The sequence below is a fragment of the Phocoena phocoena genome, chromosome 3 (genome assembly GCF_963924675.1).
Source record: "Phocoena phocoena chromosome 3, mPhoPho1.1, whole genome shotgun sequence".
Lineage (NCBI taxonomy): Eukaryota > Metazoa > Chordata > Mammalia > Artiodactyla > Phocoenidae > Phocoena > Phocoena phocoena.
This window is the reverse complement of record NC_089221.1, coordinates 126751989-126778091: the sequence shown is the minus strand read 5'-3', so window position 1 is coordinate 126778091 and position 26103 is coordinate 126751989. Positions and strand designations below refer to the sequence as shown.

Here is a 26103-nt window from a genome sequence, read left to right as displayed (position 1 = left end):
TTCTTTTTATGGCTGAGTAATATTCCATTGTATATATGTGCCACATCTTCTTTATCCATTCATCTGATAATGGACACTTAGGTTGTTTCCATCTCCTGGCTATTGTAAATAGAGCTGCAATGAATATTTTGGTACATGACTCTTTCTGAATTATGGTTTTCTCAGGGTATATGCCCAGTAGTGGGATTGCTGGGTCATATGGTAGTTCTATTTGTAGTTTTTTAAGGGACCTCCATACTGTTCTCCATAGTGGCTGTACCAATTCACATTGCAAGAGTGTTCCCTTTTCTCCACACCCTCTCCAGCAATTATTGTTTCTAGATTTTTTGGTGATGCCCACTCTGACTGGTGTGAGATGACATCTCACTATAGTTTTGATTTGCATTTCTCTAATGATTAATGATGTAGAGCATTCTTTCATGTGTTTGTTGGCAGTCTGTATATCTTCTTTGGAGAAATGTCTATTTAGGTCTTCTGCCCATTTTTGGATTGGGTTGTTTGTTCTTTTGTTATTGAGCTGCAGGAGCTGCTTGTAAATTTTGGAGATTAATCCTTTGTCAGTTGCTTCATTTGCAAATATTTTCTCCCATTCTGAGGGTTGTCATTTGGTCTTGTTTATGGTTTCCTTTGCTGTGAAAAAGGTTTGAAGTTTCATTAGGTCCCATTTCCTTATTTTTGTTTTTATTTCCATTTCTCTAGGAGGTGGGTCAAAAAGGATCTTGCTGTGATTTATGTCATACAGTGTTCTATGTTTTCCTCTAAGAGTTTGATAGTTTCTGGCCTTACATTTAGGTCTTCAATCCATTTTGAGCTTATTTTTGTGTATGGCGTTAGGGAGTGATCTAATCTCATACTTTTACATGTACCTGTCCAGTTTTCCCAGCACCACTTATTGAAGAGGCTGTCCGTTCTCCACTGTACATTTCTGCCTCCTTTATCAAAGATAAGGTGACCATATGTGCGTGGGTTTATCTCTGGGCTTTCTGTCCTGTTCTATTGATCTATCTTTCTGTTTTTGTGCCAGTACCATACTGTCTTGATTACTGTAGCTTTGTAGTATAGTCTGAAGTCAGGGAGCCTGATTCCTCCAGCTCCATTTTTCGTTCTCAAGATTGCTTTGGCTATTTGGGGTCTTTTGTGTTTCCATACAAATTGTGAAATTTTTTGTTCTAGTTCTGTGAAAAATGCCAGTGGTAGTTTGATAGGGATTGCATTGAATCTGTAGATTGCTTTGGGTAGTAGAGTCATTTTCACAATGTTTATTCTTCCAATCCAAGAACATGGTATATCTCTCCATCTATTTGTATCATCTTTAATTTCTTTCATCAGTGTCTTATAATTTTCTGCATACAGGTCTTTTGTCTCCTTAGGTAGGTTTATTCCTAGATATTTTATTCTTTTTGTTGCAATGGTAAATGGGAGTGCTTTCTTGATTTCACTTTCAGATTTTTCATCATTAGTGTATAGGAATGCCAGAGATTTCTGTGCATTAATTTTGTATCCTGCTACTTTACCAAATTCATTGATTAGCTCTAGTAGTTTTCTGGTAACATCTTTAGGATTCTCTATGTATAGTATCATGTCATCTGCAAACAGTGACAGCTTTACTTCTTCTTTTCTGATTTGGATTCCTTTTATTTCCTTTTCTTCTCTGATTGCTGTGGCTAAAACTTCCAAAACTATGTTGAATGAGAGTGGTAAGAGTGGGCAACCTTGTCTTGTTCCTGATCTTAGTGGAAATGCTTTCAGTTTTTCACCATTGAGGACAATGTTGGCTGTGGGTTTGTCATATATGGCCTTTATTATGTTGAGGAAAGTTCCCTCTGTGCCTACTTTCTGCAGGGTTTTTATCATAAATGGGTGTTGAATTTTGTCGAAAGCTTTCTCTGCATCTATTGAGATGATCATATGGTTTTTCTCCTTCAATTTGTTAACATGGTGTATCACATTGATTGATGTGCGTATATCGAAGAATCCTTGCATTCCTTGAATAAACCCCACTTGATCATGGTGTATGATCCTTTTAATGTGCAGTTGGATTCTGTTTGCTAGTATTTTGTTGAGGATTTTTGCATCTATGTTCATCAGTGATATTGGCCTGTAGTTTTCTTTCTTTGTGACATCCTTGTCTGGTTTTGGTATCAAGGTGATGGTGGTCTCGTAGAATGAGTTTGGGAATGTTCCTCCCTCTGCTATATTTTGGAAGAGTTTGAGAAGGATAGGTGTTAGCTCTTCTCTAAATGTTTGATAGAATTCGCCTGTGAAGCCTCCACTGAATGTTTTTAAGGCCTATCCATGATCTAACTTTATGGCTTCAGCGTATTCTGCATTGTTCAAGTAGACCATAATTTCTTTACCCAGCTCCCCTATTGTTGGACATGGGGGCTGTTTTCGATCTTTCACTATTACAAACAGTGCTACCGTGTCCTTGGATGGACATACCTATGTGTATGTGTCAGTCTTTTTGTCTCAGAGGGTTTGCAGTTTCTATATTTCATTTAAAAGTGTTTTCCCATCCAGGTTATGACACACTTCTCTGTCCTTGCCCAGGCTCCTCATCTTCATTCCTTTCCCTTGTGGCCGGAATGGTCAGGGCAGAGTAAGCTCTAGGGCCAGGAGGCAGGAATTCTGGCTAGGCTGTCATTGAGGGTGAAAAACACACCCCTTAAACTTGATTTATTTCTTAGAGTCACAGAGTCAGCATCACCTCCCCAGGGCTCTTTCCACCCTTGACTCCAACAACCTGCACAAACAAGGAGTTAAGTACTTGCAAGACGCTCAGGGAAAAATTCTTCTGGGCTGTGCTTGAATCGGTAGACCAGGCTTGGAAGGTTCGCTTTACCAGTCTGGTCATGTTCAAAAACACTCTAAATCCTAAAACTCGAGGGCTGTCAGTTTCTCAACAATCATCCAGTCTGATGCCCTCCACCTTGAGTGTGCACAATGAGATACTGAGGCCCAGAGGGAGATGTGACCAGCTAAGGTCACTCAGGAGTAAGGTGACGCACCAGCCCCATTTGCCTGGGACTGTCCCAGTTCTAGCACAGAAAGTCCCACATCCCAGAAAACCCCTGAGTCCCGGCAAACATCTGGTCACCCTGTGGCGCCATGGGTCGAGCCAAGATCAGACCTATGTTTCCAAGCTCCAGGCCCTCCCCCTCACACCTGAGTTCTCAGCCCTGCTTCCGACCCCCACAAGAAAGGAGTGAGTGCTATCTCTGACTGCTCTTCCAGACTGGAAAGCTGAAGCAATACTTCACAGACCTGGAGGCCCTGGCCATGGTCACCGCCGCCTTTTGCCATGACATTGACCACAGAGGCACCAACAATCTCTACCAAATGAAGTGAGTCAGTGCTTGCTGGCCCTCCTCTCTACCTCCTGCCTCCAGGATTGATTACCTAGATCTGAATGGGTCTCAGATAGACTCGCTTGCCAAGGAGAAGTCCCGCAGTCCACAGCTTCCCACTTCTTCCTGCCCTTTGGATCTGGGTAAACTCCTGTGATAGACAGAATAATGACCCTCAAATATGTCCACACCCCAATGCCTGGAGTCTGGGAATATGTTGCCTTACATTCAAAAAAAAAAACTTCATGCGTGTGATTAAGTTAAGGATGTTGAAATATAGGGATTATCTTGGGTTATCCAAGTGGGCCCCACATAGTCAGAAGGGTCCTTATAAGAGGGAGGTGGTGGGGATGTCAGAGAGGACAGAAGATGCTACACTGTTGGCTTGGAAGATGGAGGATGGGCCACAAGCCAAGGAATGTAGGGGGCCTCTAGAAGCTAGAGAAGGCAAGGAAACAGATTTTCCGTTACAGCCTCCAGAAGGGAAGCAGCTCTGCAGACCCATTTTAGACTTTGAACTCCAGAGCTGTAAGACAATAAAATTTTATTGTTTTAAGCCATTCAGTTTGTGGTAATGTGTCAGAGCAACAACAGGAAACTAATACATTAAACTTCTTCACTCTTCTCCTTCCCTTCCTACCTGTTGAATTAATTCAAGCCAAGATGTTAGTAATTGAGAACGGTTCATTAATTCACCTTGGGTTTACAATGCCCCTAACACCAGTGTGGTAGGCCCTAGGCTAGGCAAAGGAGGTTCCAGGGTGAGCAAACCAGACACAGACCCTGTCCTCACAGAGCTGATATTCTAGATAGTCTCTGAAGCAGCGTCCTTGAACCATGTTCTGGGGGACCCTCATGACCACCCTGTGGGCTGGGCAGAGCAGGGACAAGTGTGATACCCATATTATAAATGAGGAAACTGAGGCTCTTCCCAGGGCCCACAGCCTGTAAGTCATTAACAAGCCCTAGAACATGCTTCTCTGAGTCTTCTCAGTTCTTTCCTGCTGCTCCAAGGTTAGAGATTGTGTTTACATTTTACCTCGTGGGAAGCTAAGTACTGATCTCAGTGCTTGGTGCATAAAAAGGGCTCAACAAATATTTATTGAATAAAGACATGAATAAATATATTGCTTGTGGGAATTCAGTGGCTTCCCCTAAGAATCAGGTATGGAGGATCTGGGGCTTTGTGATGTTCAAAGTACGGCCCAGTGCCAATGTCCATGGATTGGCACTGGGCCGATAAGTTTCTAAAAGTGCACGTGGCATTGTGTTTGTGTCTTTTTCTGGGGATAAGGGTCCACACTTCTAGGGAGTGCACAACCTCAAAGAGGCCCAGAGTCAATTGTGGAGAAAACTAAAGCCTGAGGGTCAGGACACCTGCTATCTAGTCCTATTTCCCACTGTCCTAGTGTGTGGCAAATTCCTTCTTATTCCTGAACTTCAACCTCTCTGCCTGCAGAACTAGGAGGTGACAGGAATGGATGATGTTTTTAGCCTTCACCTCAGCCATTTCATACTGATCCTCTCTCTCTCTGTGTCTCTCTCTTTCTCTCCCATTCAGATCCCAGAACCCACTGGCCAAGCTCCATGGGTCCTCCATCTTGGAAAGACACCACTTGGAGTTTGGCAAAACATTGCTGAGAGATGAGGTAGGGTGAGGACCCTCTGCACTGGCTTTGTGGCCTGAGAAGGAGCCCCCATCTCACAAGAAGCCTGAGTGTGGCCAGGCACTGGCCTGGGCTGCCTCTCCCATCACCTGGGGCGGCCATCAGTAGCTGAACAACTTTACTGCCAGCATCACCTCTTATATCTCTCCTATGGTTTTCTCTCTAGAGCTTGAATATCTTTCAAAACCTCAATCGCAGGCAACATGAGCATGCAATCCACATGATGGACATCGCGATCATTGCTACCGACCTCGCCTTGTATTTCAAGTTGGTGTTTCTTCTTCATTTTAAGAATAACAATGATTAGGGAATTCCCTGGCAATCCAGTTGTTAAGACTGCCATGAGCCCGGGTTCCACCCCTGGTCGGGGAACTAAGATCCCACAAGCCACCCAGCGTGGCCAAAAAAAAGAATAGCAATGATTATAATGATAATGAACACCACAGTTCTAATTGATTTAGTATATCCTCTGTGCCAGGCACCATACTTTTGCTATGGACACATCGACTCTCACTACAGCTCTATGAGTTAGATATTTTTACCCCCATTATACAGATGGGGAAACTGAGCTCCAGGGGAAGATTAGCTAAGATCAGATAACAAATCCATGGTAGAGTCTGAGTTAGAACTTAGGTCTTCGCTCCCAGGCGTTGGTTCTTTTCACCTTTTTTTTTTCTTTTTTTAAATTACGTTGTTTTAATTAGCCTCTGTCTGAAACAGCCAACATTAGAAGGCCAGGGGTTGCCTTATTCTAAGATGTGCTCCTTTAACAAACTGGTGTGTTTTGTAGGAAGAGGACGATGTTCCAAAAGATCGTGGATCAGTCTAAGACATATGAGACTCAACAGGAGTGGACGCAGTACATGATGCTGGATCAGACACGGAAGGAAATCGTTATGTGAGTTGAGACAGGGCTCAGACCCTGATCCCCTTAAGCCCGGGGTCATAAGGCAAAATTCTGCACTGACAGGCCTTGCTGCCCTCAAGAGAGCCCTGGGACACTTTCCATTATGGAGGCCTCTGACATATGAAGCAAAGAAGTTATGCCAAAACAGCATTGCAGAAATTATATGTTTAATCTTTACTCTAACACAAAAATATGAGAAAGTATACTATCGTTTTACTTCTTTGTATATAAAAAGTACACTATTTGAAGTATTTCTATCTTAAAATGCAGAATTTTTGTGGTAAAGTGATGTAACTTTAAAGTTTTTGATAAAACATAGAGCATTATACCAATTATGGTTTGAGTGATAGCTAAATGTCACTCACAATCTGTAGGCTTAATTTCTTGAGTGTTCTTTTATGCATGGCAATGGCCTGCAAAACAGCTGTGCGATTCACAAATTAGTTCCATGAGTTGTGTGATATTTAGTGCTTCGCTGGCATGAGCTCTGGTAATGAGATGCAACTTTAAGTTTTCGGGTGAATGTCTTCTTTTAGTTTCTCTCAGTGTGCTTCCATGATTCACTTCAGTTGATGATGGGGTGAGAAGTGTAAATCTGAGGCTTTTCTTGAATATGTGGCCCAAGCCAATGGCTCCCCTGGCTCCCCTGTGACAGGTCCTGGGTGTTGATGCCAAAGGAAACAAGTCCTGACCCAGTACCCAAAGAGGTGTTGTTAGTTTATCTCCAGATGCTTCTGTGGAGATGAGGTTTAATTAAGTCACAAATGTTACAAGTCCCTGCAACAGAGAAGGGGCAGCTGCTGGGACAGGCTCAGGGAAGACTAGGCAAGTGGCCAGTCTTTCCCTCAGCTTTGAAGTTGTCCAAGAAGGCCTCCCCAAAGGTCCTCCCATCCTGGGGAGCAGGGTGACCTGCACCACTGAACAAGGAGGCACACGCTGGCTACAGCTGCTCCCGGGCAGACCAGGAGCTGCCCTGCTGGACATTTCAAAATGGTGCTGCAGAAGAACTGAATGATTGGAAAGAACACCAAGTTCTTGGACAGGGGGTCTTACTATTAGGAAAGCCGTCTATTCTCCCTATTTAGTTATTCATTTAAAGTGATTCCAAGGAAAATATCGATTTTATTTTGGAGAGAATTAGGAAGCCAATTCCAAAATCCTTATGAGAAATAAGTATGCAAAACGAGCCAGAAAATTCTGGAAGAGAAAGGAAATAATAGGGACCAGCAGAACTGAAGGCAGTTCAGTCCCAGGCATGAGAAGGACAGGTCAATGAACAGACTCAAAAGACAATGCCTATGCTAAAAGTGAATTTTCTGCCAGTGGAGAACGGGATAATTTCATAAATGGTGTTGGGACAATGAGGTGGTCTGATTGTTTTTTTCCAAGACCAGCAAGCAATTCTTCAGTTCTCAGTGAGCACTGACTGCTTGTCCTACAAATTTCACTCAATTCTCACACTATCAACCCGGAGATAGTGTCAGACCCCACTTACTAAGGGCTCAGCACCACGAGACTGGCTTCCTTTCAGACACCAATGGCAAGTCCATGTTGCCTGTGCTTCTGATTGACTAGCTATAAATTGGATGCTCCCATGACCACCTCCTTGGGTTTGATTAGTTTGTTAGAGTGGGTCACAGAACTCAGAGAAATGTTTACTTACATTACCAGTTTATTATAAAGGTTATTATAAAGAATACAGAAGAACGGCCAAACAGGTACATAGGGTAAGGCCAGAAAGGCGCTGAAAGCAGGGGCTTCCATCCCCATGGAACTGGGGTGTATTCACCAACCCTGAAGCTTATTAAATCTCATTGTTCAAGAGTTTTTATAAAACTTAATCTGGGGCTTCCCTGGTGGCGCAGTGGTTGAGAGTCCGCCTGCCGATGCAGGGGACATGGGTTCGTGCCCCGGTCCGGGAAGATCCCACATGCTGCGGAGCGGCTGGGCCCGTGAGCCGTGGCCACTGAGCCTGTGCGTCCGGAGCCTGTGCTCTGCAACGGGAGAGGCCACAACAGTGAGAGGCCCGCGTACGGCAAAAAAAAAAAAACAAAAAACTTAATCTGCAGCTCCTCCCAACCCTTTCCAAGAGGCCAGCAGGTGGGGGTGAAAGTTCCATCCCTCTATTCACTTGGTCTTTCTGGTGACCAGCCCTACCCGAACCCACCTAGGGACCCTATCCTAAGTCGCCCTATATCACCTCATTAGCGTAAATCCAAAGGGGGGCTTCTTGGGAAGGATAAGACACTCCTATCACTCAGGAAATTTCAAGAGTTTTAGGAGCTCTGTGTGAGGAACCAGGGACAAAAACCAAATATATTTCATATTCTACAATATATTTCATATTCTACCACAGAGGTAAATCCCTATTTCACTCCTATAGCAAATAAATTCTTGATGAATCAAGGATTTTAAAATAATGAGAAAACAAACTAAAAATATGGAGAGAGGAAGAAAGCACGGGAGAATTAAAAAGAGTAAGCTTTTCTAAGTGTGACATAAAATTCAAGACATGAATAGATCAATAAATTTGACTACATAAAAATTAGAGATTTCTGCACAACACACACAAGAACACATAGCTAAAGTCAGAATGCAAATGATACACTGGGGGAAAATACGTGCAACACTTCTGACAGAAAAAGAGCTAATTTCCTTAGTAGTGTTAATACAATTCAAGAAAAAGCCTAATCCCACAGAAAAAAGAGCAAATGGCATGAATAGATATAACCCAGAAAAGGAATTACAGTGGGATGTAAACATATGAATAGATGATGACCTTACCCATAGTGAGAGAAATGCAAAATAGAAGTACCTCGAGATATAATTGTTCATCCCTCTTACTGGCAAAGATTAAATGTTTGCTAACACATGGTGTTGGGCAGAGTGAGGGGCAACAGGCAATCCTATTCACTGTGGTGGGAATGTAAATAGGTGCAGATTTTTGTTTTGTTTGTGTGTGTGTGTGTGTGTGTGTGTGTGTTTTAAAATTTGCTTATCTTTGATCTTAGTTTCCTGACCAGGGACTGAACCCGGGCCATGGCAATGAGAGCGCTGAGTCCTAACCACTGGACCACCAGGGAACTCCCCAGTAGGGACGGTTTTACGGAGGGCAATGCCTATCAAAATCGTAACCGGCCATACTCTTTGACCCAGCAATGCCACATCTAGGATTTGCCCTCCAGATTTTCTCCCACATGTGCTTCAAGGAGTATGCACAAAGTTATTCATTGCAGCATTATTCGTAATCACAAAAAATATTGGAAAAACCTTAAATAACCATCATGGGGCACCAGGTTAAATACATTATGGTATTTTCACACAACGCAATGTCATGCAGACTTTACAAAGAAATGATATTAAGGGTTTCAAAAAATTTTGAAAAGCCAGAGGCAGGACTTCTTCAATCACTGTAAAAGCCAAGGTAGTCTTAAGTGGAAGTCTTCACTGAGCACACATACCCCTCCCAAGGCCTTCCAAGACAAATATAGGCTTGGATAGCCTCAAGGGAATCAGTGTTCTCTCTCTTCACACTATCTTCTGGAGAAAGCACAGTAGGTGAGGCATGGTCAGTTCCTCACTCTTCTCCCATGTTACAAAATAAAGGCAAACTCACCCTTTTTTGAAGTCTATGGTGCAAAGACCTCTGGGGCATCATACAGAGGGACAATAAATACTGGTGTCCTCAAAGCTTCTTTTAATCGCGGCATTATAAACCCAAGGGAGGGCTTCTGATAGATACATTTGGAAGAATTTAAAGAATGGAATGACATTGTGACAAAACTCCTTCCATTCCCAGGGTTTCTAATTATTGCATCTAATCAGTCTTGCAATAAGAAGTATTCATTCGTTAACTGATTTTTTTTCTTTTTGGCCGCACCACACGACTTGCAGGATCTTCTCCCCAACCGGGGATTGAACCCGTGCCCTCAGCAGTGAAAGCACAGAGTCCTAACCACTGAACCGCCAGGGAATTCCCAATTCGTTAACTGATTTTTAAAAAATAGTCCCATCCTATCTCATCAATAGATGAATTTCCAAAAATATTTGAGTGTTTAATAATTTCTAAAAATAGGTAATATATTTTATTGTATTGGTTAAGCGTGTAATAATAATAACTCAATCCAAAAGAAAAGTTTTCAACACTTGGAGACCTATGGTCAAAGACAGCATTGTTTAGTTATATAATTTCAACTAATGGACATATTTGGTTGCAAATAAGTATGAAAGGGTAATCAATACATTTCATATATATGTTTTTGAATGTCTGTGATATGTATACAGTTATACACATATATACATACATACATACACACACACACACACACACAAAACATTAGGATAAAAATCTGTGGGGGAAGTCAACTGGAAATACAAGTTTATGAAGTAAAGGAAGGATGCAAAATTCCAGACTCTTTTTTTTTTAATTGAAGTATAGTTGATGTACAATATTAATATGTTACAGGTGTACAATATGGTGGTTCACAATTTTTAAAGGTTCTACTCCATTTATAGTTATTATAAATTATTGGCTATATTCCCCGTGTTGTACAATATATCCTATAGCTTATTTTTTACATAGTAGTTTGTACCTCTTAATTCCCTACCTTTATATCGCCTCTCCCCACTTCCCTCTTCCTACTGGTAACCACTATATCTCCAGCTTGTTCTTCATATCTGTGAGTCTGCTTCTTTTTTTTAATCACATTCACTAGTTCGTTGTTTTTTTCAGATTCCACATTTAAGTGACATCATACACTATTTCCCTTTCTCTGACTGATTTCACTTAGCATAATACTGTCCAAGTCCATCTATGTTGCTGCACATGGCAAAATTTCTTCATTTTATGGCTGAGTAATATTCCCTTGTATATACATACCACATCTTATTTATCCATTCAACTGTCGACAGACACTTAGGTTGCTTCAATACCATGGCAATTGTAAATAATGCTGCTATGAACATTGGGGTGCATGTACCTTTTCGAGTTACTGTTTTTGTTTTTTTTGAATATATACCCAGGAGTGGAATTGCTGGGTCATATGGTAGTTCTATTTTTAGTTTTTTGAGAAACTTTCATACTGTTTTCCACAGTGGCCGCACCAATTTACATTCCCACCAGCAGTGTACGAGAGTTCTCTTTTCTCCACACCCTCACCAACGTTTATTATTTGTGTTTCGTTTTTTTTTTTTTTTTTATGATAACCATTCTGACAGGTGGGAGGTGATATCTCATTGTGGTTTTGACTTGCAGTTCCCTGATGATTAGCAATGTTGAGCATCTTTCCATGTGCCTATTGGCCATCTGCATTTCCTCTTGGGAAAAATGTCTATTCAGTTCTTCTGCCGTTTTTTTTTTTTTTTTCCGCGGCACGCGGGCCTCTCACTGCTGTGGCCTCTCCCGCTGCGGAGCACAGGCTCCGGATGCGCAGGCTCAGCGGCCATGGCTCACGGGCCCAGCTGCTCCGCGGCATGTGGGATCCTCCCGGACCTGGGCATGAACCCGTGTCCCCTGCATCGGCAGGCGGACTCTCAACCACTGCGCCACCAGGGAAGCCCATTCTGCCCATTTTTTAATCAGGCTATTTTGTTTTGTTTTGTTTAGGTTGTTTATTTTTTTGATGTTGAATTGTATGAACTGTTTTACATTGTTGGATATTAACCTCTTATTGGTCATATCAATTGCAAATATTTTCTCCCATTCTATAGGTTGTCTTTTTGGTTTGTCAATGGTTTCCTTTGCTGTGAAAAAGCTTTTAAGTTTAATTAGGTCCCATTTGTTTATTTATTTATTTTTAATATATATATTTTTAATTTTATTTTTGGCTGCAATGGATCTTCGCTGCTGTGCGCGGGCCCCCTCCAGCTGCGGAGAGTGGGGGCCACTCCTCGCCACGATGGCTGGGCCTCTCACTGTGGTGGCCTCTCCCTTTGCAGAGCACGGGCTCCAGAGCGCAGGCTCAGTAGATGTGGCACATGGGCTCAGCAACTGTGGCTCACGGGCTCCAGCGCACACACTCAGCATCTGTGGCGCTCAGGCCCAGCTGCTCCCGGCATGTGGGATCCTCCCGGACCAGGGCTCGAACCCGCGTCCCCTGCATTAGCAGGCGGATTCCCAACCACTGCGCCACAAGGGAAGCCCCATTTGTTTATTTTTTGCTTTTATTTCCTTTGCTTTAGAAGACCAATCCAAATATATATATATATATATTGCTAAAATTTATGTCAAAGAGTGTTCTGCCTATACTTTCCTCTAGAAGTTTTATGGTTTCTGATCCTACATTTCAGTCTTTAAAATTCCAGACTCTTAAAGAAAAGCTTATCTCTTTGCTTTTAAATGGGTGATGTGCTGATGGTTGATACGAAAATGCTATGCTATTTAGATTCCTTTATACTTAAAGAATGATGTAATCATTTTAATAGCAAGATGTCAACTTAAAAATGTACAAGAAGGTAAACATTCTTCAGAATTCTTCAGCTAGGCACTCAGTGAAAAATGTTGAAGATCAAAGCAGGGTTCTCAATCTTAACACTATTGACATTTGGGGACAACAACTCTTTGTTACAGGGGCTATTCTGTGCATTTTAAGATTTCACTTAGTAGATGAAATCCCTGGTTTCTGCTCACTAGAAGCCAGTAGCAGCCCCTGGTTTCTGCTCACTGGATACCAGTAGCAGCCGCTCCTCCCCAGTTGTGACAAGCAAAAATATCTCCAGGCATTGTCAAATATCCCTGGGGGCAAAAACTGCACCTGGTTGAAAACCACTGCTGTAAAGCAGTCTCGGAGTTGGTCCATCGATTAGGAGATTAGATACATAATTAGAGCTGCTTCATACTTGGGTACATTGTACCTGTTACACACTTGTGCTTCGGCACCAGAGAGTCTGGGTTCAAGTCTCAGCTCTCTCACTTTTTGTTGTTTGACCTTGAGTAGTTTACTTCACCTCTCCATGCCTCAGTTTTCTCATCTGCTGAAAGAGGATACTGGTAGCACCTACCTTATGAATTATGACAGGAGCTGAGCTGAGACATGTGGAATGCTGTGCAGCGTTGCTCACGGCAGGTATGGTGTTAGGCTCTTCCTGTGGTATAAAGAGACATATATATTTGGCCTTTGTCCCCATTTCCCGACACTGAGCTCTAAAACCCTTGATAGCAGTAAGAGTCATAGGCTTGGCAGGAGTGTCTTTTGTTCTAATGAAGCAACTCTTGGTGGGACCCCAGAGGGCTTCAGGGTAGGGGCTGATCACCAGAAAGATGAAGCCTTGATTAGAAACTTGGAACTTTCAGCCCCAGCCCAACCTCTGGGGAGGGGAAAGGACTGGAGACTAAATTAGTTACCAACGGCCAGTGATTTAATAAATCATGCTTATGTAGTAAAAATGCCATTAAAAACCTCTAAACAACAGAGTTCAAAGAGCTACTAGGTCAGTGAACACATCTACGTGCTGGGAGGGTGACAAGTCTGAAAAGGGCATGGAAGCTCTGTAGGCACCCCCGACCCCATACCTTCTCCTATGCATCTCTTCCACTTGGCTATTCCTGAGTTATATCCTGTATATTAAGAGTTTTCTGAAGTTTTATGAGCTGTCCTAGCAAATTTTTGAATCTGGGGCCTGTGGGAACCCCCTGACTCTGTAGTCAAGTCAGAAGTGTGGGTAACCTGGAAACCTGATACTTGCAGCTGACTTCTGAGGCGAGGGTAGCCTTGTGGGACTAAACCCTCAAACCTGTGAAGTCTGACGCTAGTGTCAGAAGTGAATTGTATTGGGACTTCCCTGGTGGTCCAGTGTCTAAGACTCCGTGCTCCCAATGCAGGGGGCCCAGGTTTGATCCCTGGTCAGAGAACTAGATCCCACATGCCGCAACTAAGAGTTCGCATGCCGCAGCTAAAAGATCCCACATGCTGCAACTAAGACCCAGAGCAGCCAAATAAAAAAAAAAAAAAAAAAAAAAAAGTGAATTGTATTGAATTGAATTGAATCGAATCAGAGGACACCTAGTTGGTGACAGAATTGGTTGTTGTGTGGAAAAAACCCAACACCCCCCCTCCTGTGCTCTGATTATCTTGGAGTACTCACCTCAATCCTTGAGGCATCTTAAGCCGATTGACTTTTGTGAGTCTCCTGCATTGCTATCTCTTGGGTCACCCCACTTTAGTGTGTTTACTGTAGGACCAAGATGTTACAGTACCTCCAGAATCGGGGTGTGACTTTCACTCGTCATTAAACCCTTTACGTCTCCACCCAATTGCAGGTCTCACGCTGGATAGTCTGACCAAACCATGCACTTGAAGGTTTCTGTGCATGGATTAGAGATCCTCTAGTGGTAGAACGTGAGGCCTGCCACCTGCCACGAGCTCAGATGGCGATTACATTTTGAAACGGTTGGGAAAAAAAAAATCAAAAGAATAATATTTCCTAACAAATAAAAATGATAAGAAGTCAAATTTTAGTACCCATAAATAAAATGGTATTCTTGTATGGAGGGCCACACCATGACTTTTGTGGGTCATAGGCACTTTTGCCTTCATGGCTTCTTCCTCCTTTTAAATACGTAAATAAAAATCATATTTTATGACTGTGTTGGTATAAAGACAAATATAATCCAGGCTGAAGTCATTCATTATTAATAAATTTACTATTACTATATTCTTTTTTTAAAAGAAATTAAGATTTAAATATTTTCATGGGCCCCTAAAAGTATCCTGAACCCTAGGTACTGCCTAAGAGATAAGTGACCCTGTCTTTTTTTTTTAACTGAGCAGCCCGTCCTCCCCTCCCCCATCCATCCTTCCATCCATTCATCGATCTAGGAATGAATATTAAGAATTTAGAAACAGCCCCTTGCCCTCTGACATGGCCCACACTCTGTCTGTGGACTGTTTCTCCCAGGGCCACTCTCACCTTTTGAGATGGACCGCATTCCATCTATGGAATGTGTACCTCTCTAAATAAATCCACTTCTTATCTATCACTTTGTTTCCCACTGAATTCTTTCTGCCACGAGACATAAAGAACCTGAGCTTCAGTAAGTCTTGGCACCAGGAACTAAGGCCCCCACCCAGGCGAAGGATGGAATGACGATGTGGACCCTCCTGACGTCAACTAAAGCTTGGTCTCTGTCTACCTTCGCCCCGATTCTGTGCTGAATTCTCCTCTGCTTAAGCCTTCTCATGTACCCTGAGTTTACACATGCACCCTTAGTTTAAAACTTCCCCAATTTTGCAGTTGGGGGAGACACTACTTTGGGAAAAGATCCCTGGTGTTCTCCTTACTTGCTGCAAGTAATAAATCCTTCCTTCTCCCCCACAGCCCCCCTCCAAAAAAAGAATTTAGAAACACCGTTTGTGCTTGAATCCAAAAGGCGACCACTGTGCTAAATACATACTTCTAATATACATCCGCAAATAATGAAACAGTGGCCAAGATTCTCAAAATCCTTAATCACTCTCCTCAAGCAGCTGTGGTCAAGGAGCAATTAAGGGCCACTTTAAACCCAATGAGCTCATCAAGGCTCCAACCTCAGCTGCTCTCTGACGTTGGGCACTCACTGTGTTCAAGAGAGGGGAGCTTTGGGAAGACTGGACGGAAAGTATGAAAACCACGAAGACACCGAAAACACTGCAAACCAAAACTCATAAATCCCCAACAATGTGGGGCTAATGGATTAAGAGTTGTTTCAGTGGTAAATGCCTCCAGGGCGGCACTCCTAAATCCTAAATCCTCAGAATCTATCTGGGGCCTGGCATGCAGTAAGCACTTAGCAAAATGTGCTTGGTGAGTTAACAACCTCCAACCCCTCTCAAGCCCTGGGTCACGCAGCTCAGGCCTCACCGGTCACCTACCCAGTCACCTTTCCGGAGACTGGATGCCAGGCGCCAACTGACCTTGTCTTGACTTATCAATGGCTGCTTTCGCATCGCGATGATGAAACTGAGTAGCTGCTATCGAGCCTACATGCTCTGCGAAACCTAAAATATTTACTATCTGGCCCTTTACAGAAAAAGTTTGCCAGCTCCTGGTTTAGTGTTTTACAAATGAAAAAAGTGAGGCCCAGAGAGACAAAGTGACTTACCTAGTGTCACACGGGCATTCGTGGAACATCAAGGACTGGAATCCAAGTCAACCCACCCCTCTCCCGGACACCCACAGATTTCTCAGGCTCCCTTCAAACTTTCCCTGTGGGCTACAGCCTCCAGTCCAGGTGTAATTCCAAGAAGAATCTGAATGCCTCTCAAGGGTGGCTGGGATGCTTTCAGGGGTCAGCCAAGGGTCAGGGAGAAGCACCGCTGAGCATCCCAGCTGTGGGGAAGTAACGTTTGCTTTGGGCCAGGTGAGCGGGAGCCCATCCTGGTGATTGTGATGAAGGTGATAACGATGAAGATGAGGACCATGGGGCACTTATAAAATCATCTTATGTGACGGTCACAGTAACTCCTAGGACAGATAAATTGCATTGAACCCTGTGAAACTGCTGACTTACGACAGTTTTTGACCCACAAAATCAGAATTTCATATGATCCAACCTAATACGCTTATCTCATTTCACCAGAGAACAGAGAAAGACTCAAAGACATTAAGTCACTTGCCCTAGATAATGGCAAGTAAGGACAAGAGTTAGAATCTAATTGCTCTAATTCCAAAGCCTTGTACAGAGTTTTATACTGTTCTCCCATTCAACTCCACCCCCTCCTCTCGCTGACTGACTCTCACCTACCTTGGGGCTAAGGTTCAAATTTCTCAGCAAGTCTTCATGACTTACTCTCACTCTCTTCTGCGTAATAACCCTGTTGTCCTTTACTCTCTTTCATCCTAAAATCTTCCTCTTCCTCACTTTGCATGTCTAATCTATCCCCAAACCCTGTTGAGTTTACTTCTTAAATGCCTTGTCTATCTGGACACTTCTTTTTATTGCCACGTCCATCTCTTGTCTGGATCCTGAAATGGCTTCCAAACTGGGCTCCCGGCTGGCATTCCTGTGCCCTCCGTACCGAAGCCACTATGTTCTCTGTAAAATGCAAATGTGACCCCTTCCACTCTTCAGTGGCTTTTCCCGCTGCTCTTAGCATAAAGATGTCCCCTCACCGCAGCCTGGGTTCTGTGGGTCTGCCCTGCTCATCTCTTGGGTCCCCTCTCACCCCCTCTGCCACCTGCTCCCTGAGCTCTTCCTCCCTTCCAGCTCTTTGAGTGTGCCAGGCTTCCTTCCACCAGGGCCTTTGCACTAGATGTTCTCTCTGCCTGGAATGTGTTTTCCCACTGCCTTTGTCACCAAGTTCACTGCTATACTTCCAGCAGATATCAGCTCCAGGGCCACTTCCTCAGGGAAGCCCTCCCTGACCTCCCAGACTTAGGTCAGTTTCTCTTGTTACATTATCTCCTAGAATAGGACTCCTTTCCTTCAGAGTATTCAGTTGTTTACACATTTACACATATTTGTGAGATACATATGTGACTCCCCAACACCAGCTCTCTGAGAGCAGGGGTGCTGTGAACCAGCCCCTGCCTGACATCTGGCATGCATACACGTACAAGGATGGATAGATGAATGCTCCCACAGTCACATGCTGGATGGCCCTCTGCCCTGTGGCAATGCCGTGTACCCTCCACCACACCTCTGCCCACTATACCCTTTCTTCTCTCTCCTCCTGGAGAGCTCCTATGCACCCCTCAGGGCCCCGCCTCACTGTCACCTCTCCGAAGGGCCCTGCACCGAGCTAGCTGCTCTCACCTTTGGATTTTTATTTCTTTTCTTTTTTTTTTTTGAGGTACGCGGGCCTCTCACCGCCGCGGCCCCTCCCGTTGCAGAGCACAGGCTCCAGACACGCAGGCCCAGCGGCCATGGCCCACGGGCCCAGCCGCTCCGAGGCATGTGGGATCCTCCCGGACAAGGGCATGAACCTGTGTCCCCTACATCGGCAGGCGGACTCTCAACCACTGTGCCACCAGGGAAGCCCATGGATTTTTATTTCTTTGCACCTTGTACTTCTACCACCCATCCCACTTATTGTGATAACAGTTTTTGTGTTTTTCTTCCCCTCTATGTTCCTTAAGTGACTATGAGCTCCCTGCAGGCCTCTCTGGATCCCTAATGCATAGCATAGCATCTTGGCCTCGGAACACCTAAGGCAGTGGTGCTGAAGTGAATGTAATGCCTTGTCTTTAGAGCACGAGACTTTGGATTGGCTTTTCTGGTGTCCAGGTGTGTCCCCCACGCCCCCTTCCCCACCACATCCCACGAACGTACTAAATCTCTATCTCTAAAACACTTAGTTGTTTCCTTAATTGCTGGGAGTGATTTTCACATGATTTCTCCAGCCAAGGAAAGTAAACCTCCAGTGCTCTCCTGAAGCCACACCTGTGGGCTTAAAATGTAGACACTGATGGGTAGCAGGGAACCGGTGACTCCTGGATTCACAGCCAAACATTCATTTGCTTAATGTGTGTGATGGTAAACATAGCGTCTACAACACAACATGAAGCATTAGGCATGTGTTCTGAAGTTATTACAAAGTATAAAGGTGTTTCTAAGAGATGTATGCATTCCTGAAAACTTACTTACTTAAAGATTTCTATGAGTTTTTGAGGGTTTACTTAATCAAAGATAGTTAAGGGCTTCCCTGGTGGCGCAGTGGTTGAGAGTCCGCCTGCCGATGCAGGGGACACGGGTTCATGTCCCGGTCTGGGAGGATCCCACATGCCGCGGAGCGGCTGGGCCCGTGAGCCATGGCTGCTGAGCCTGCGCGTCCGGAGCCTGTGCTCCGCAGCGGGAGAGGCCACAACAGTGAGAGGCCCGTGTACTGCAAAAAGAAAAAAAGAAGATAGTTAAACCTGTTAATATTTCATAACTCCTCAGGCCTCCCAGACCAGCTTATGTAACCTATGCCAGATACAGCTGGTAAATTGTAAAATCATCCAAGCCACTAGTTAGGTTCAGAGCCCCAACCTTCTCCAACTATCCCCTTCCCAGCCCATGCCCATCATCTCACCAAGTCGGGTTGGCTCTACCACGTGAGGTTGACCCCATGCTCTTCCAGCCCGCGGGTATTGCTGCAGGTCAGGCCCTCCTGCCATCCTGCCTGCCTTGCTGCAGCGTCTTCCTTCCTTCCTTCCTTCTTCCCTCCCTCTCCTGTCGGCCCCATCCTACAGGTGCTGCCAAGCAGCTCTGATGAGGTCATGACCTGGCCTTGAACCTTCAAAAGCTCTTTCTGCTTATTGGATACACCTACACTTAATTCCAGCATGGAATTAAGGCCCATAGTACATGGCCCCGGCATTCCCATCCCAGACGCTCATGCCACTACACCCCGACTCTGAAACACATTCTCAAATTCGCCCCTTTCTCCAATTCTTTTCCCATGTCCCCTCCCTTCTGTCTTATATTGTACCTACCTATGTAATAATACCTGTCTTACCTTCCTATTATTGTGAAACTCCTTTAAGAATTTATCTTTTAGAGACTTCCCTGGTGGCGCAGTGGTTAAGAATCCACCTGCCAATGCAGGGGACATGGGTTCGAGCCCTGGTCCGGGAAGATCCCACATGCCACAGAGCAACTAAGCCCGTGTGCCACAAATACTGAGCCTGTGCTCTAGAGCCCGTGAGCCACAACTACTGAGGCCATGTGCCATAACTACTGAAGCCCATATGCCTAGAGCCCGTGCTCTGCAACAAGAGAAGCCATCGCAATGAGAAGCCCGCACACCACAACGAAGAGTAGCTCCTGCTTGCCACAACTAGAGAAAGCCTGCACGCAGCAACGAAGACCCAATGCAGCCAAAAAAAAAAAAAAAAAAAGAAATCAAAATATTAAAAAAAAAAAGAGTTTATCTTTTAACCGTTTCTTTCTTTCCTCAATCCCTTCCTCTTCTTCTTAACGTAAGGCTTCCTCACAATGACCAGGGTCGCCCTTCTCCCTGCATCATGCATTACTCAATGGGGCAAAAAGCGGTTCTTAGGAGAGGAGCAAAAAATCTTAGACATTACAATGGTCTGTGGCCCTCCAGACAGATATACAGTATGTCTGTGCTATTAAAATTTCATGGTACAGCGATTATAGGAAAAATGTCTAATAAAAAAGCTCTTTGACAGTGGAGCAGGGAGGATGATGAGAAAAAGGTTGAGAAACATTGTTCTATATTAGACAGGAGAGAAGGAACTTTGAGGATGTGATGGGATTTAAATGAAATTGATGTCTATAAAATGCCTAGAACAGTGTGTGGCACATAATGGAAACCCAATATATGTTCCTGATCATCGCCAGTGTTTATTATGCACATACTATATCCAGGCACCATGCTAAGATTTTTCACACATTATCTCATTTAATCTTGCACCCACTCCATGAGGGACGTACCATTATTATTACAGAAGGGAAACTGTGGCATAGAGAAGTTGGTTTAATTGCTCAATGTCAAACTCCTGGTAACTGACAGAGGCAGGATTTAAACCTCTATTTGATTTCAAAGCCTGACCTTCAGATGCAATGGGGAAGCGACCCCTCTTCTCACCATGGGATGAGGTCACCTACTAGTAGGGGCAGAGAAAGGAGAGATAGATGGAATTAACCAGATATACAGCCATGACTGGCTCCGGACTGATGGATGGTGTGCTTGTGTGCAGGGCCATGATGATGACCGCCTGTGATCTCTCAGCCATCACCAAGCCTTGGGAGGTGCAGAGCAAGGTGTGCACTCCTCCTGACCCGAGAGAAGGAGCATCCCAGTCCTGGTGACAGCAGCTAATGTGGCTTGGATTCTCCAGCTCCTGAGGCAGCCCACCTTTGCTCCATCCTCCTCTACCAAGACATGGCAATCACCTGAGGACCTCTCCCATGATGACATAAAGTGGGGTGGCAGGGCAGGAGTGGGGTTCATGTCTTTGCTGAGCTGGAAACCCACGTGGGATGTGAGCAAGGGTAGGAGGATTGGGGCTGGGGCTTGACTCCATGGCGGGTGTCTGCCTGTTGCAGGTGGCGCTACTGGTTGCTGCCGAATTCTGGGAACAAGGTGACCTGGAGCGCACGGTGCTGCAACAGAATCCCATTGTGAGTAGAGAAGGGACTTCAGCCTGATACTGGGCATGTGATCTCATCCTGGTGGAGAGCAGTGACCTCGCCATGATGGAGAGATGTGCCTCCTCACCCTTGACACAGGGACGTGTGACCTTACCACAGAGATGATCTTTCCTTAATGCAGTGGTTCTCAAAGTATGGCCCCTGGAGACCACCATCAACCTCGTTACTTGGGAACATATTACAGATGCAAATCCACAGACCCACCCTGGACCTACCTGAACAGAAACTCTGGGGGTGGGCCAGCAATGTGCTCTCTCCTAAAGTTTGAGGACCCTGCTTTAAGCTATGTGTCCTTAGCACACTCAGCTAAGTAGTGATTGACAAGTGGACACCAAAACTTAGATTTCCCTTTCAGTTCTGACAGTCTAGGAGTCCACCTCCCCTGGCTCTGTTCTAACAGCACAGACCGTGCAAGGGGATGACCTGGTCAAGCTGAGAACCTATCGACTTTGAAAGTAAACTTGGCTGGAACTGTCAGCCGGCCCCCCACCAGACACAGGGAGACCAGTTAGAAGGTTTTTGTTTTGCAAGAATGTTTCATTGGTAGGGTGGGTCCCCTTGCTGCATCAGGCCAGGAGGAGCCCAGTGCAGTTAACTCTTTCTCCCCCCCGACAGCCCATGATGGACAGAAACAAGGCGGACGAACTCCCCAAGCTTCAGGTCGGCTTCATTGACTTCGTTTGCACCTTTGTCTACAAGGTAAGTCCTTTGCTTTCAAAGGCCCAACAAGATGTCTTTGATGAGCCCGGGATTCCCAAATGACATCAGGAATAAAAAACCCTGGCAAGTGATGAGTGATACTTTACAAAGCGCTTCTCACCTCCAATGGCATTTGGTCCTCAGGACAGCCCCATAGGAGCTTGTGTGACTGCATACCCAGGCCAGAGCCCGGAGCTTTGTATATCCTAGTTGCTCAATAAATAGTTGCGGGACAAATGACATATTGTGTTTTCAGGCAGAGAAGTGGGGAGCATAGCAGAAGTGGGGAACATGCCTTCCTAACTTCCCCAGCTTGTGGGAATATGACAGGTCACAGTTACTCAATTGCCAAAAGATAATCTGGAACTTCACTTTGAGTTTTGGCTCAAAGTTAGTCTCTCTCTTGAGAAACCCACCACGCCCCAATCCATGTTATCTGTGCCACACACCCCCCTCTCATTTGTTATTTTTATTTTGGCCATGTTACATGAGGAGACAGAGGTCAGAGAGGAGAAATCACAGGGCCAGGTCACTGGAGTCAGCTAGAGACAGCATCAGGGCCGGGACGCCTGACCCCTAGTCTAGGGCTCTTCCTGCTACGTAAGCTGCAGCCCTTCTGCTCCCAGAGGGCGTACAAGTGCATCTCTGATATAACGCAGACTACCTGGGGTCCTCTGAGCAACAGGGCAGCATAGTTGACGCTCTCCATGACCATCAGTAATATATGAAATGAAGACTGGGCTATGTGCTTTACGTGCATTTTCACAGCAACCCTATGAGGTGCTGTCCTGATTTCACGGTGTCCTGCCCAAGCTCACACAGCTGGTGGCAGCATCTAGATCTGAACCCAGGCAGCTCTGAGCACAGCTGGCTCTGGCTGAACTCCACAGTAGACCCTGGATTTGCCATTCTTACCTTGTGCAAATCTCCACCAATCTGCATCTCCATTTCTTCACCTAGAAATCTGGGAGTAATGAGTCTCATTTTCCCACCTCGCAGGAGTTTCTGAGGATCAAAGGAGATAAAGCACTTCATAAACTGTCACGTGCTGTGCTCAAAGAAATTATTTTTATTCTTAGAGCTAAGAGACCTTAAGAATCCTCTTCCTATCCCGATTTCACTCGGCAAATATTGACTGTCTTTGTGCCCCAGACCCTGTACTAGGCCAAGGCCACCCCAATGGATGAGCAGAGATGTCCCTGCCCTGTCCAGCTCACAGCTCCAGGGGCAGACTGGCAAATGGAGTCATTACAGTGAAGTGAGATGTAGGAAGAGAAGGTTTGGGGAGCTGCTAATAGAGGACCTGACTTACCTTGGGGATCAGAAGAGGCTTCCCTGAGGAAGTGATGTCTAAGTGGAGGCCTCAAGGGAAAAGAAGGGATAAGTTTGAGTGTTCCAGCAAAGGCAAGAGCTGGACTGAAGCCCACAGAAACTGACAGATTTGCAATGTCCGGAGGGTTCAAGTTGGTGAAGGGGGAGAGCACTGGGTCTGGAGAGCTTGAAAGCCTTGTGAAGGAGCTTGTGCTTCATCCTGAAGCACAGGGAGGGCCACAGGAGGGTTTCAAGCAGGAGAGGCATGGGACCTTGTGGCCAGAAGCCCTGCAGTGTCATCACACACACTGCTGGGGACGGAAGCTGCAACGCGCCCGGGCAGCTCATTCCAGTGCAGACACGACCCACTGTGCTCCACCTGGAACCCGGACCCCAGGGCTCGACTCCTGCGCCAGAGGCTCTGTCTCTCTCTTCCAGGAATTCTCCCGGTTCCACGAGGAGATCACTCCCATGCTGGATGGGATCACCAACAACCGCAAGGAGTGGAAGGTGCTCGCTGACGAGTATGAAGCCAAGATGAAGATGCAGGAGGAGGAGAAGCAGAAAGGGCAGGCAGCCAACCAAGGTTTGTGGAAGGGGGAGGACGGAGAGCCCCTACGCCACACACACCGAGCTCTCATGGCGTGCCTGGCGGGACCGCAAAGCCTCACACACGTGGACCTATTCGGGCCTCCCCACGACCTAGCTGTCCCCATTCTACGTATGAGAGCACTGAGGCCCACAGAGGTGAAGTGTCATGGCCAAGTCACACTGTGAGCAGTAGCAGAGCCTGGTTCCCAAGACTGAGGCTCCCAGCAAGGATTCCCTGACTGCCCCCAGCCAGTGTAGGACAGATTCCAATAATAAAGTGGTAGACATAGGGCCTCTGAAAGCCCTGGAGTTTGCAACTCTTGGTCCAAACCAGGTAAAAGGGAAAGCCCGCCACAGCCTCCTCTCATCTGGTGTGTTCTCTTTCTTGTCTGATTGCAGCAGCAGCCGCAGGAAATCAGCCTGGGGGAAAACCAGGCTCAGGTGGAGGCGCGCCTGCATCCAAGTCCTGCTGTGTCCAGTAGCGCAAGCGGGGATCCACGCCCAGACCGGCCCCACCCTTCACTGGAGGAGGGTACCCAAGCCAGTGGGAAACCATGCACCTGCTTGAGAAGTCAGAGTTATAGGGTTTGAAGACTGAAGAAGTTAGTTTACATCTTCCCTAGTGGCTTTCAAGGCTCTTTTTGGCTGTGAGCACTTTTTATTGAGCTACAACCAACATTTTGCCTTTCATAGACTCAGTTAAACATTAGCGCCAGACTCACTTGCTTACCTAGAATCATTTTTGTTCTTATACTTTCATTTTATAGTACACAAATTTGCAATCATCCTCAGAAGTAGAGAACTGCACAATGAATCTCCACCTACCCATCACCCAGATTCTAATATCGAGTTTTGCCACATTTGCTTCGTCTGTCCTTTTATATTTTTTTCATTTTTTTCTTAGCTGAAATATTTAAAAGCAAATTTCAGACATATCGTTTACTCCTCCATTATACATCTTTAAAGACATATGGGCGTTTTCTAACATAACCACATCCGTATCACATGCAACACACGAACCCCTAATATCCAGCTGTGGCAGGTGCTGTGATGAGCTGCATGGACCCTTTACTGAAGACTTGTGTTCCCAGCAGTGATGAGCACTGTCAGCAGACAGCCCTTGGTTTCAGCCCCTTCGGGGATTACCTCATCCGCAGGGAGACAGTTGCCCAAGGGTGGTGGCCTGCACCCAGTGACTGATCCATGGCAGGTGTTAAGGCCTGGCCATCTTGGCCCAACACAGGACAACTCCGCAGCAATAGCACACACATCCAAGACGGAAAGTCTTGGAAGAGGCCACTCGTCACTGCTCTCACTGGGAGTAAGTGAGCAAAGGAAAAAGTTTCAAGTTCACCCAAATATGGCACACAATTCAAGTTTTCCATATCCTCCGACCAGAAACCGTTTCACAGTCATCAGTTGGTGTCGTTGTCTGAAACCAAAATGTCAAAATCTCTCTTTTAGCACATATATTTAGCGTGCTTGTGTGAAAAAGCGGATATACCAAAACAAGGGAGTCCTCGTTCACAAGGTGGTACACATAGCTTTATAAGAGTCATACCGGCAAGAAGCCAGAATGGAACAATGTTATGTGAGGCAAGTCTCAATGGTTCATCATGATCCACAAAAAAAGTGCTATGAAGAAAGGACTAGCGAGCTCGGAGAGTTTTGGAGTGAGGGGCACACCTGGACTGGGGTCTTCTCTGAGAGATGACGCTGCAACTAGAATCCTTTTCCCAGTTAGTAGCCGGCGCGGCCCTCAAGGAGCACGTCGTAGGACCAGTGAAGAAAGACACACCTGGGCAGGGCTGTGGGTGGTATTTTCTTTTTAATCTCCATAGTGTATTTGTTAAGTTTATTTATAAGCAGATCACTTCACTATTTACAGTACATGAGCATAGAGATTCTACAGTTTTTGTGATGTAAACAATAACTCCACAGTGGGAGTTTGAGAAAAGAAGCCAGTTCTGAAGTATTTACAGACGTTAAAATAGAACTTTATACTCACGGAATAATAATACATAGAGCGATTTGGTTAAATTATCTATGAAACTATAGAATCTGACAATGTACAAATACAGGAAAACAGTTTCTCATTTAGAAGGTAAGACGGATAAACCACACCAGAAATAAAATGGGGACAATGCCAACCATAATAATTAAAAGCAAAGAAGTTCTCTTCCTTTGCCCTCAGGGATAATGTATTTATATAAATAAGGACACAACCCAACAAAATGGAAAAAATATATAAAAAATCCTCTACCAATTAAAAAAAATAGCAAAACTAAAAACTTGATTCTCAATCATCAGCAGTGTCCTTTAAAAAATTAAATTTTAGCTTTCTATTATAAATAACAAAGCAGATGTGTCCCTCTGTGTAGGTGAAATTCTTGCACCTTTCTCAAGAAATGCATCAATGTAATTCCATACATACACACAAACACAGGCGTGCACACATGCATACACACACACACACGCGCGTGCGCGCACACCCTTGCGCTCACA

The 26103-nt window shown here is 45.1% G+C and overlaps 1 protein-coding gene across 2 annotated transcripts in view; it reads left to right on the top strand.

Moving 5' to 3' along the window:
* Positions 1 to 24611, top strand: part of PDE6A (phosphodiesterase 6A) — a 69445-nt gene extending 44834 nt beyond the window's left edge. Inside the window, exons 15-23 of one of the 2 annotated variants that reach the window (XM_065874680.1) lie at positions 3235 to 3344; positions 4909 to 4996; positions 5181 to 5281; positions 5805 to 5912; positions 20544 to 20607; positions 20893 to 20967; positions 21613 to 21696; positions 23446 to 23593; positions 24001 to 24611. In XM_065874680.1, coding sequence (XP_065730752.1) covers positions 3235 to 3344; positions 4909 to 4996; positions 5181 to 5281; positions 5805 to 5912; positions 20544 to 20607; positions 20893 to 20967; positions 21613 to 21696; positions 23446 to 23593; positions 24001 to 24080 — 858 coding nt within the window. In that variant the 3' untranslated portion in view covers positions 24081 to 24611. The remainder of the gene's footprint in view (positions 1 to 3234; positions 3345 to 4908; positions 4997 to 5180; positions 5282 to 5804; positions 5913 to 20543; positions 20608 to 20892; positions 20968 to 21612; positions 21697 to 23445; positions 23594 to 24000) is intronic. The other variant, XM_065874681.1, reaches the window with a different exon arrangement.
* The last annotated feature ends 1492 nt before the right edge of the window (positions 24612 to 26103 follow it).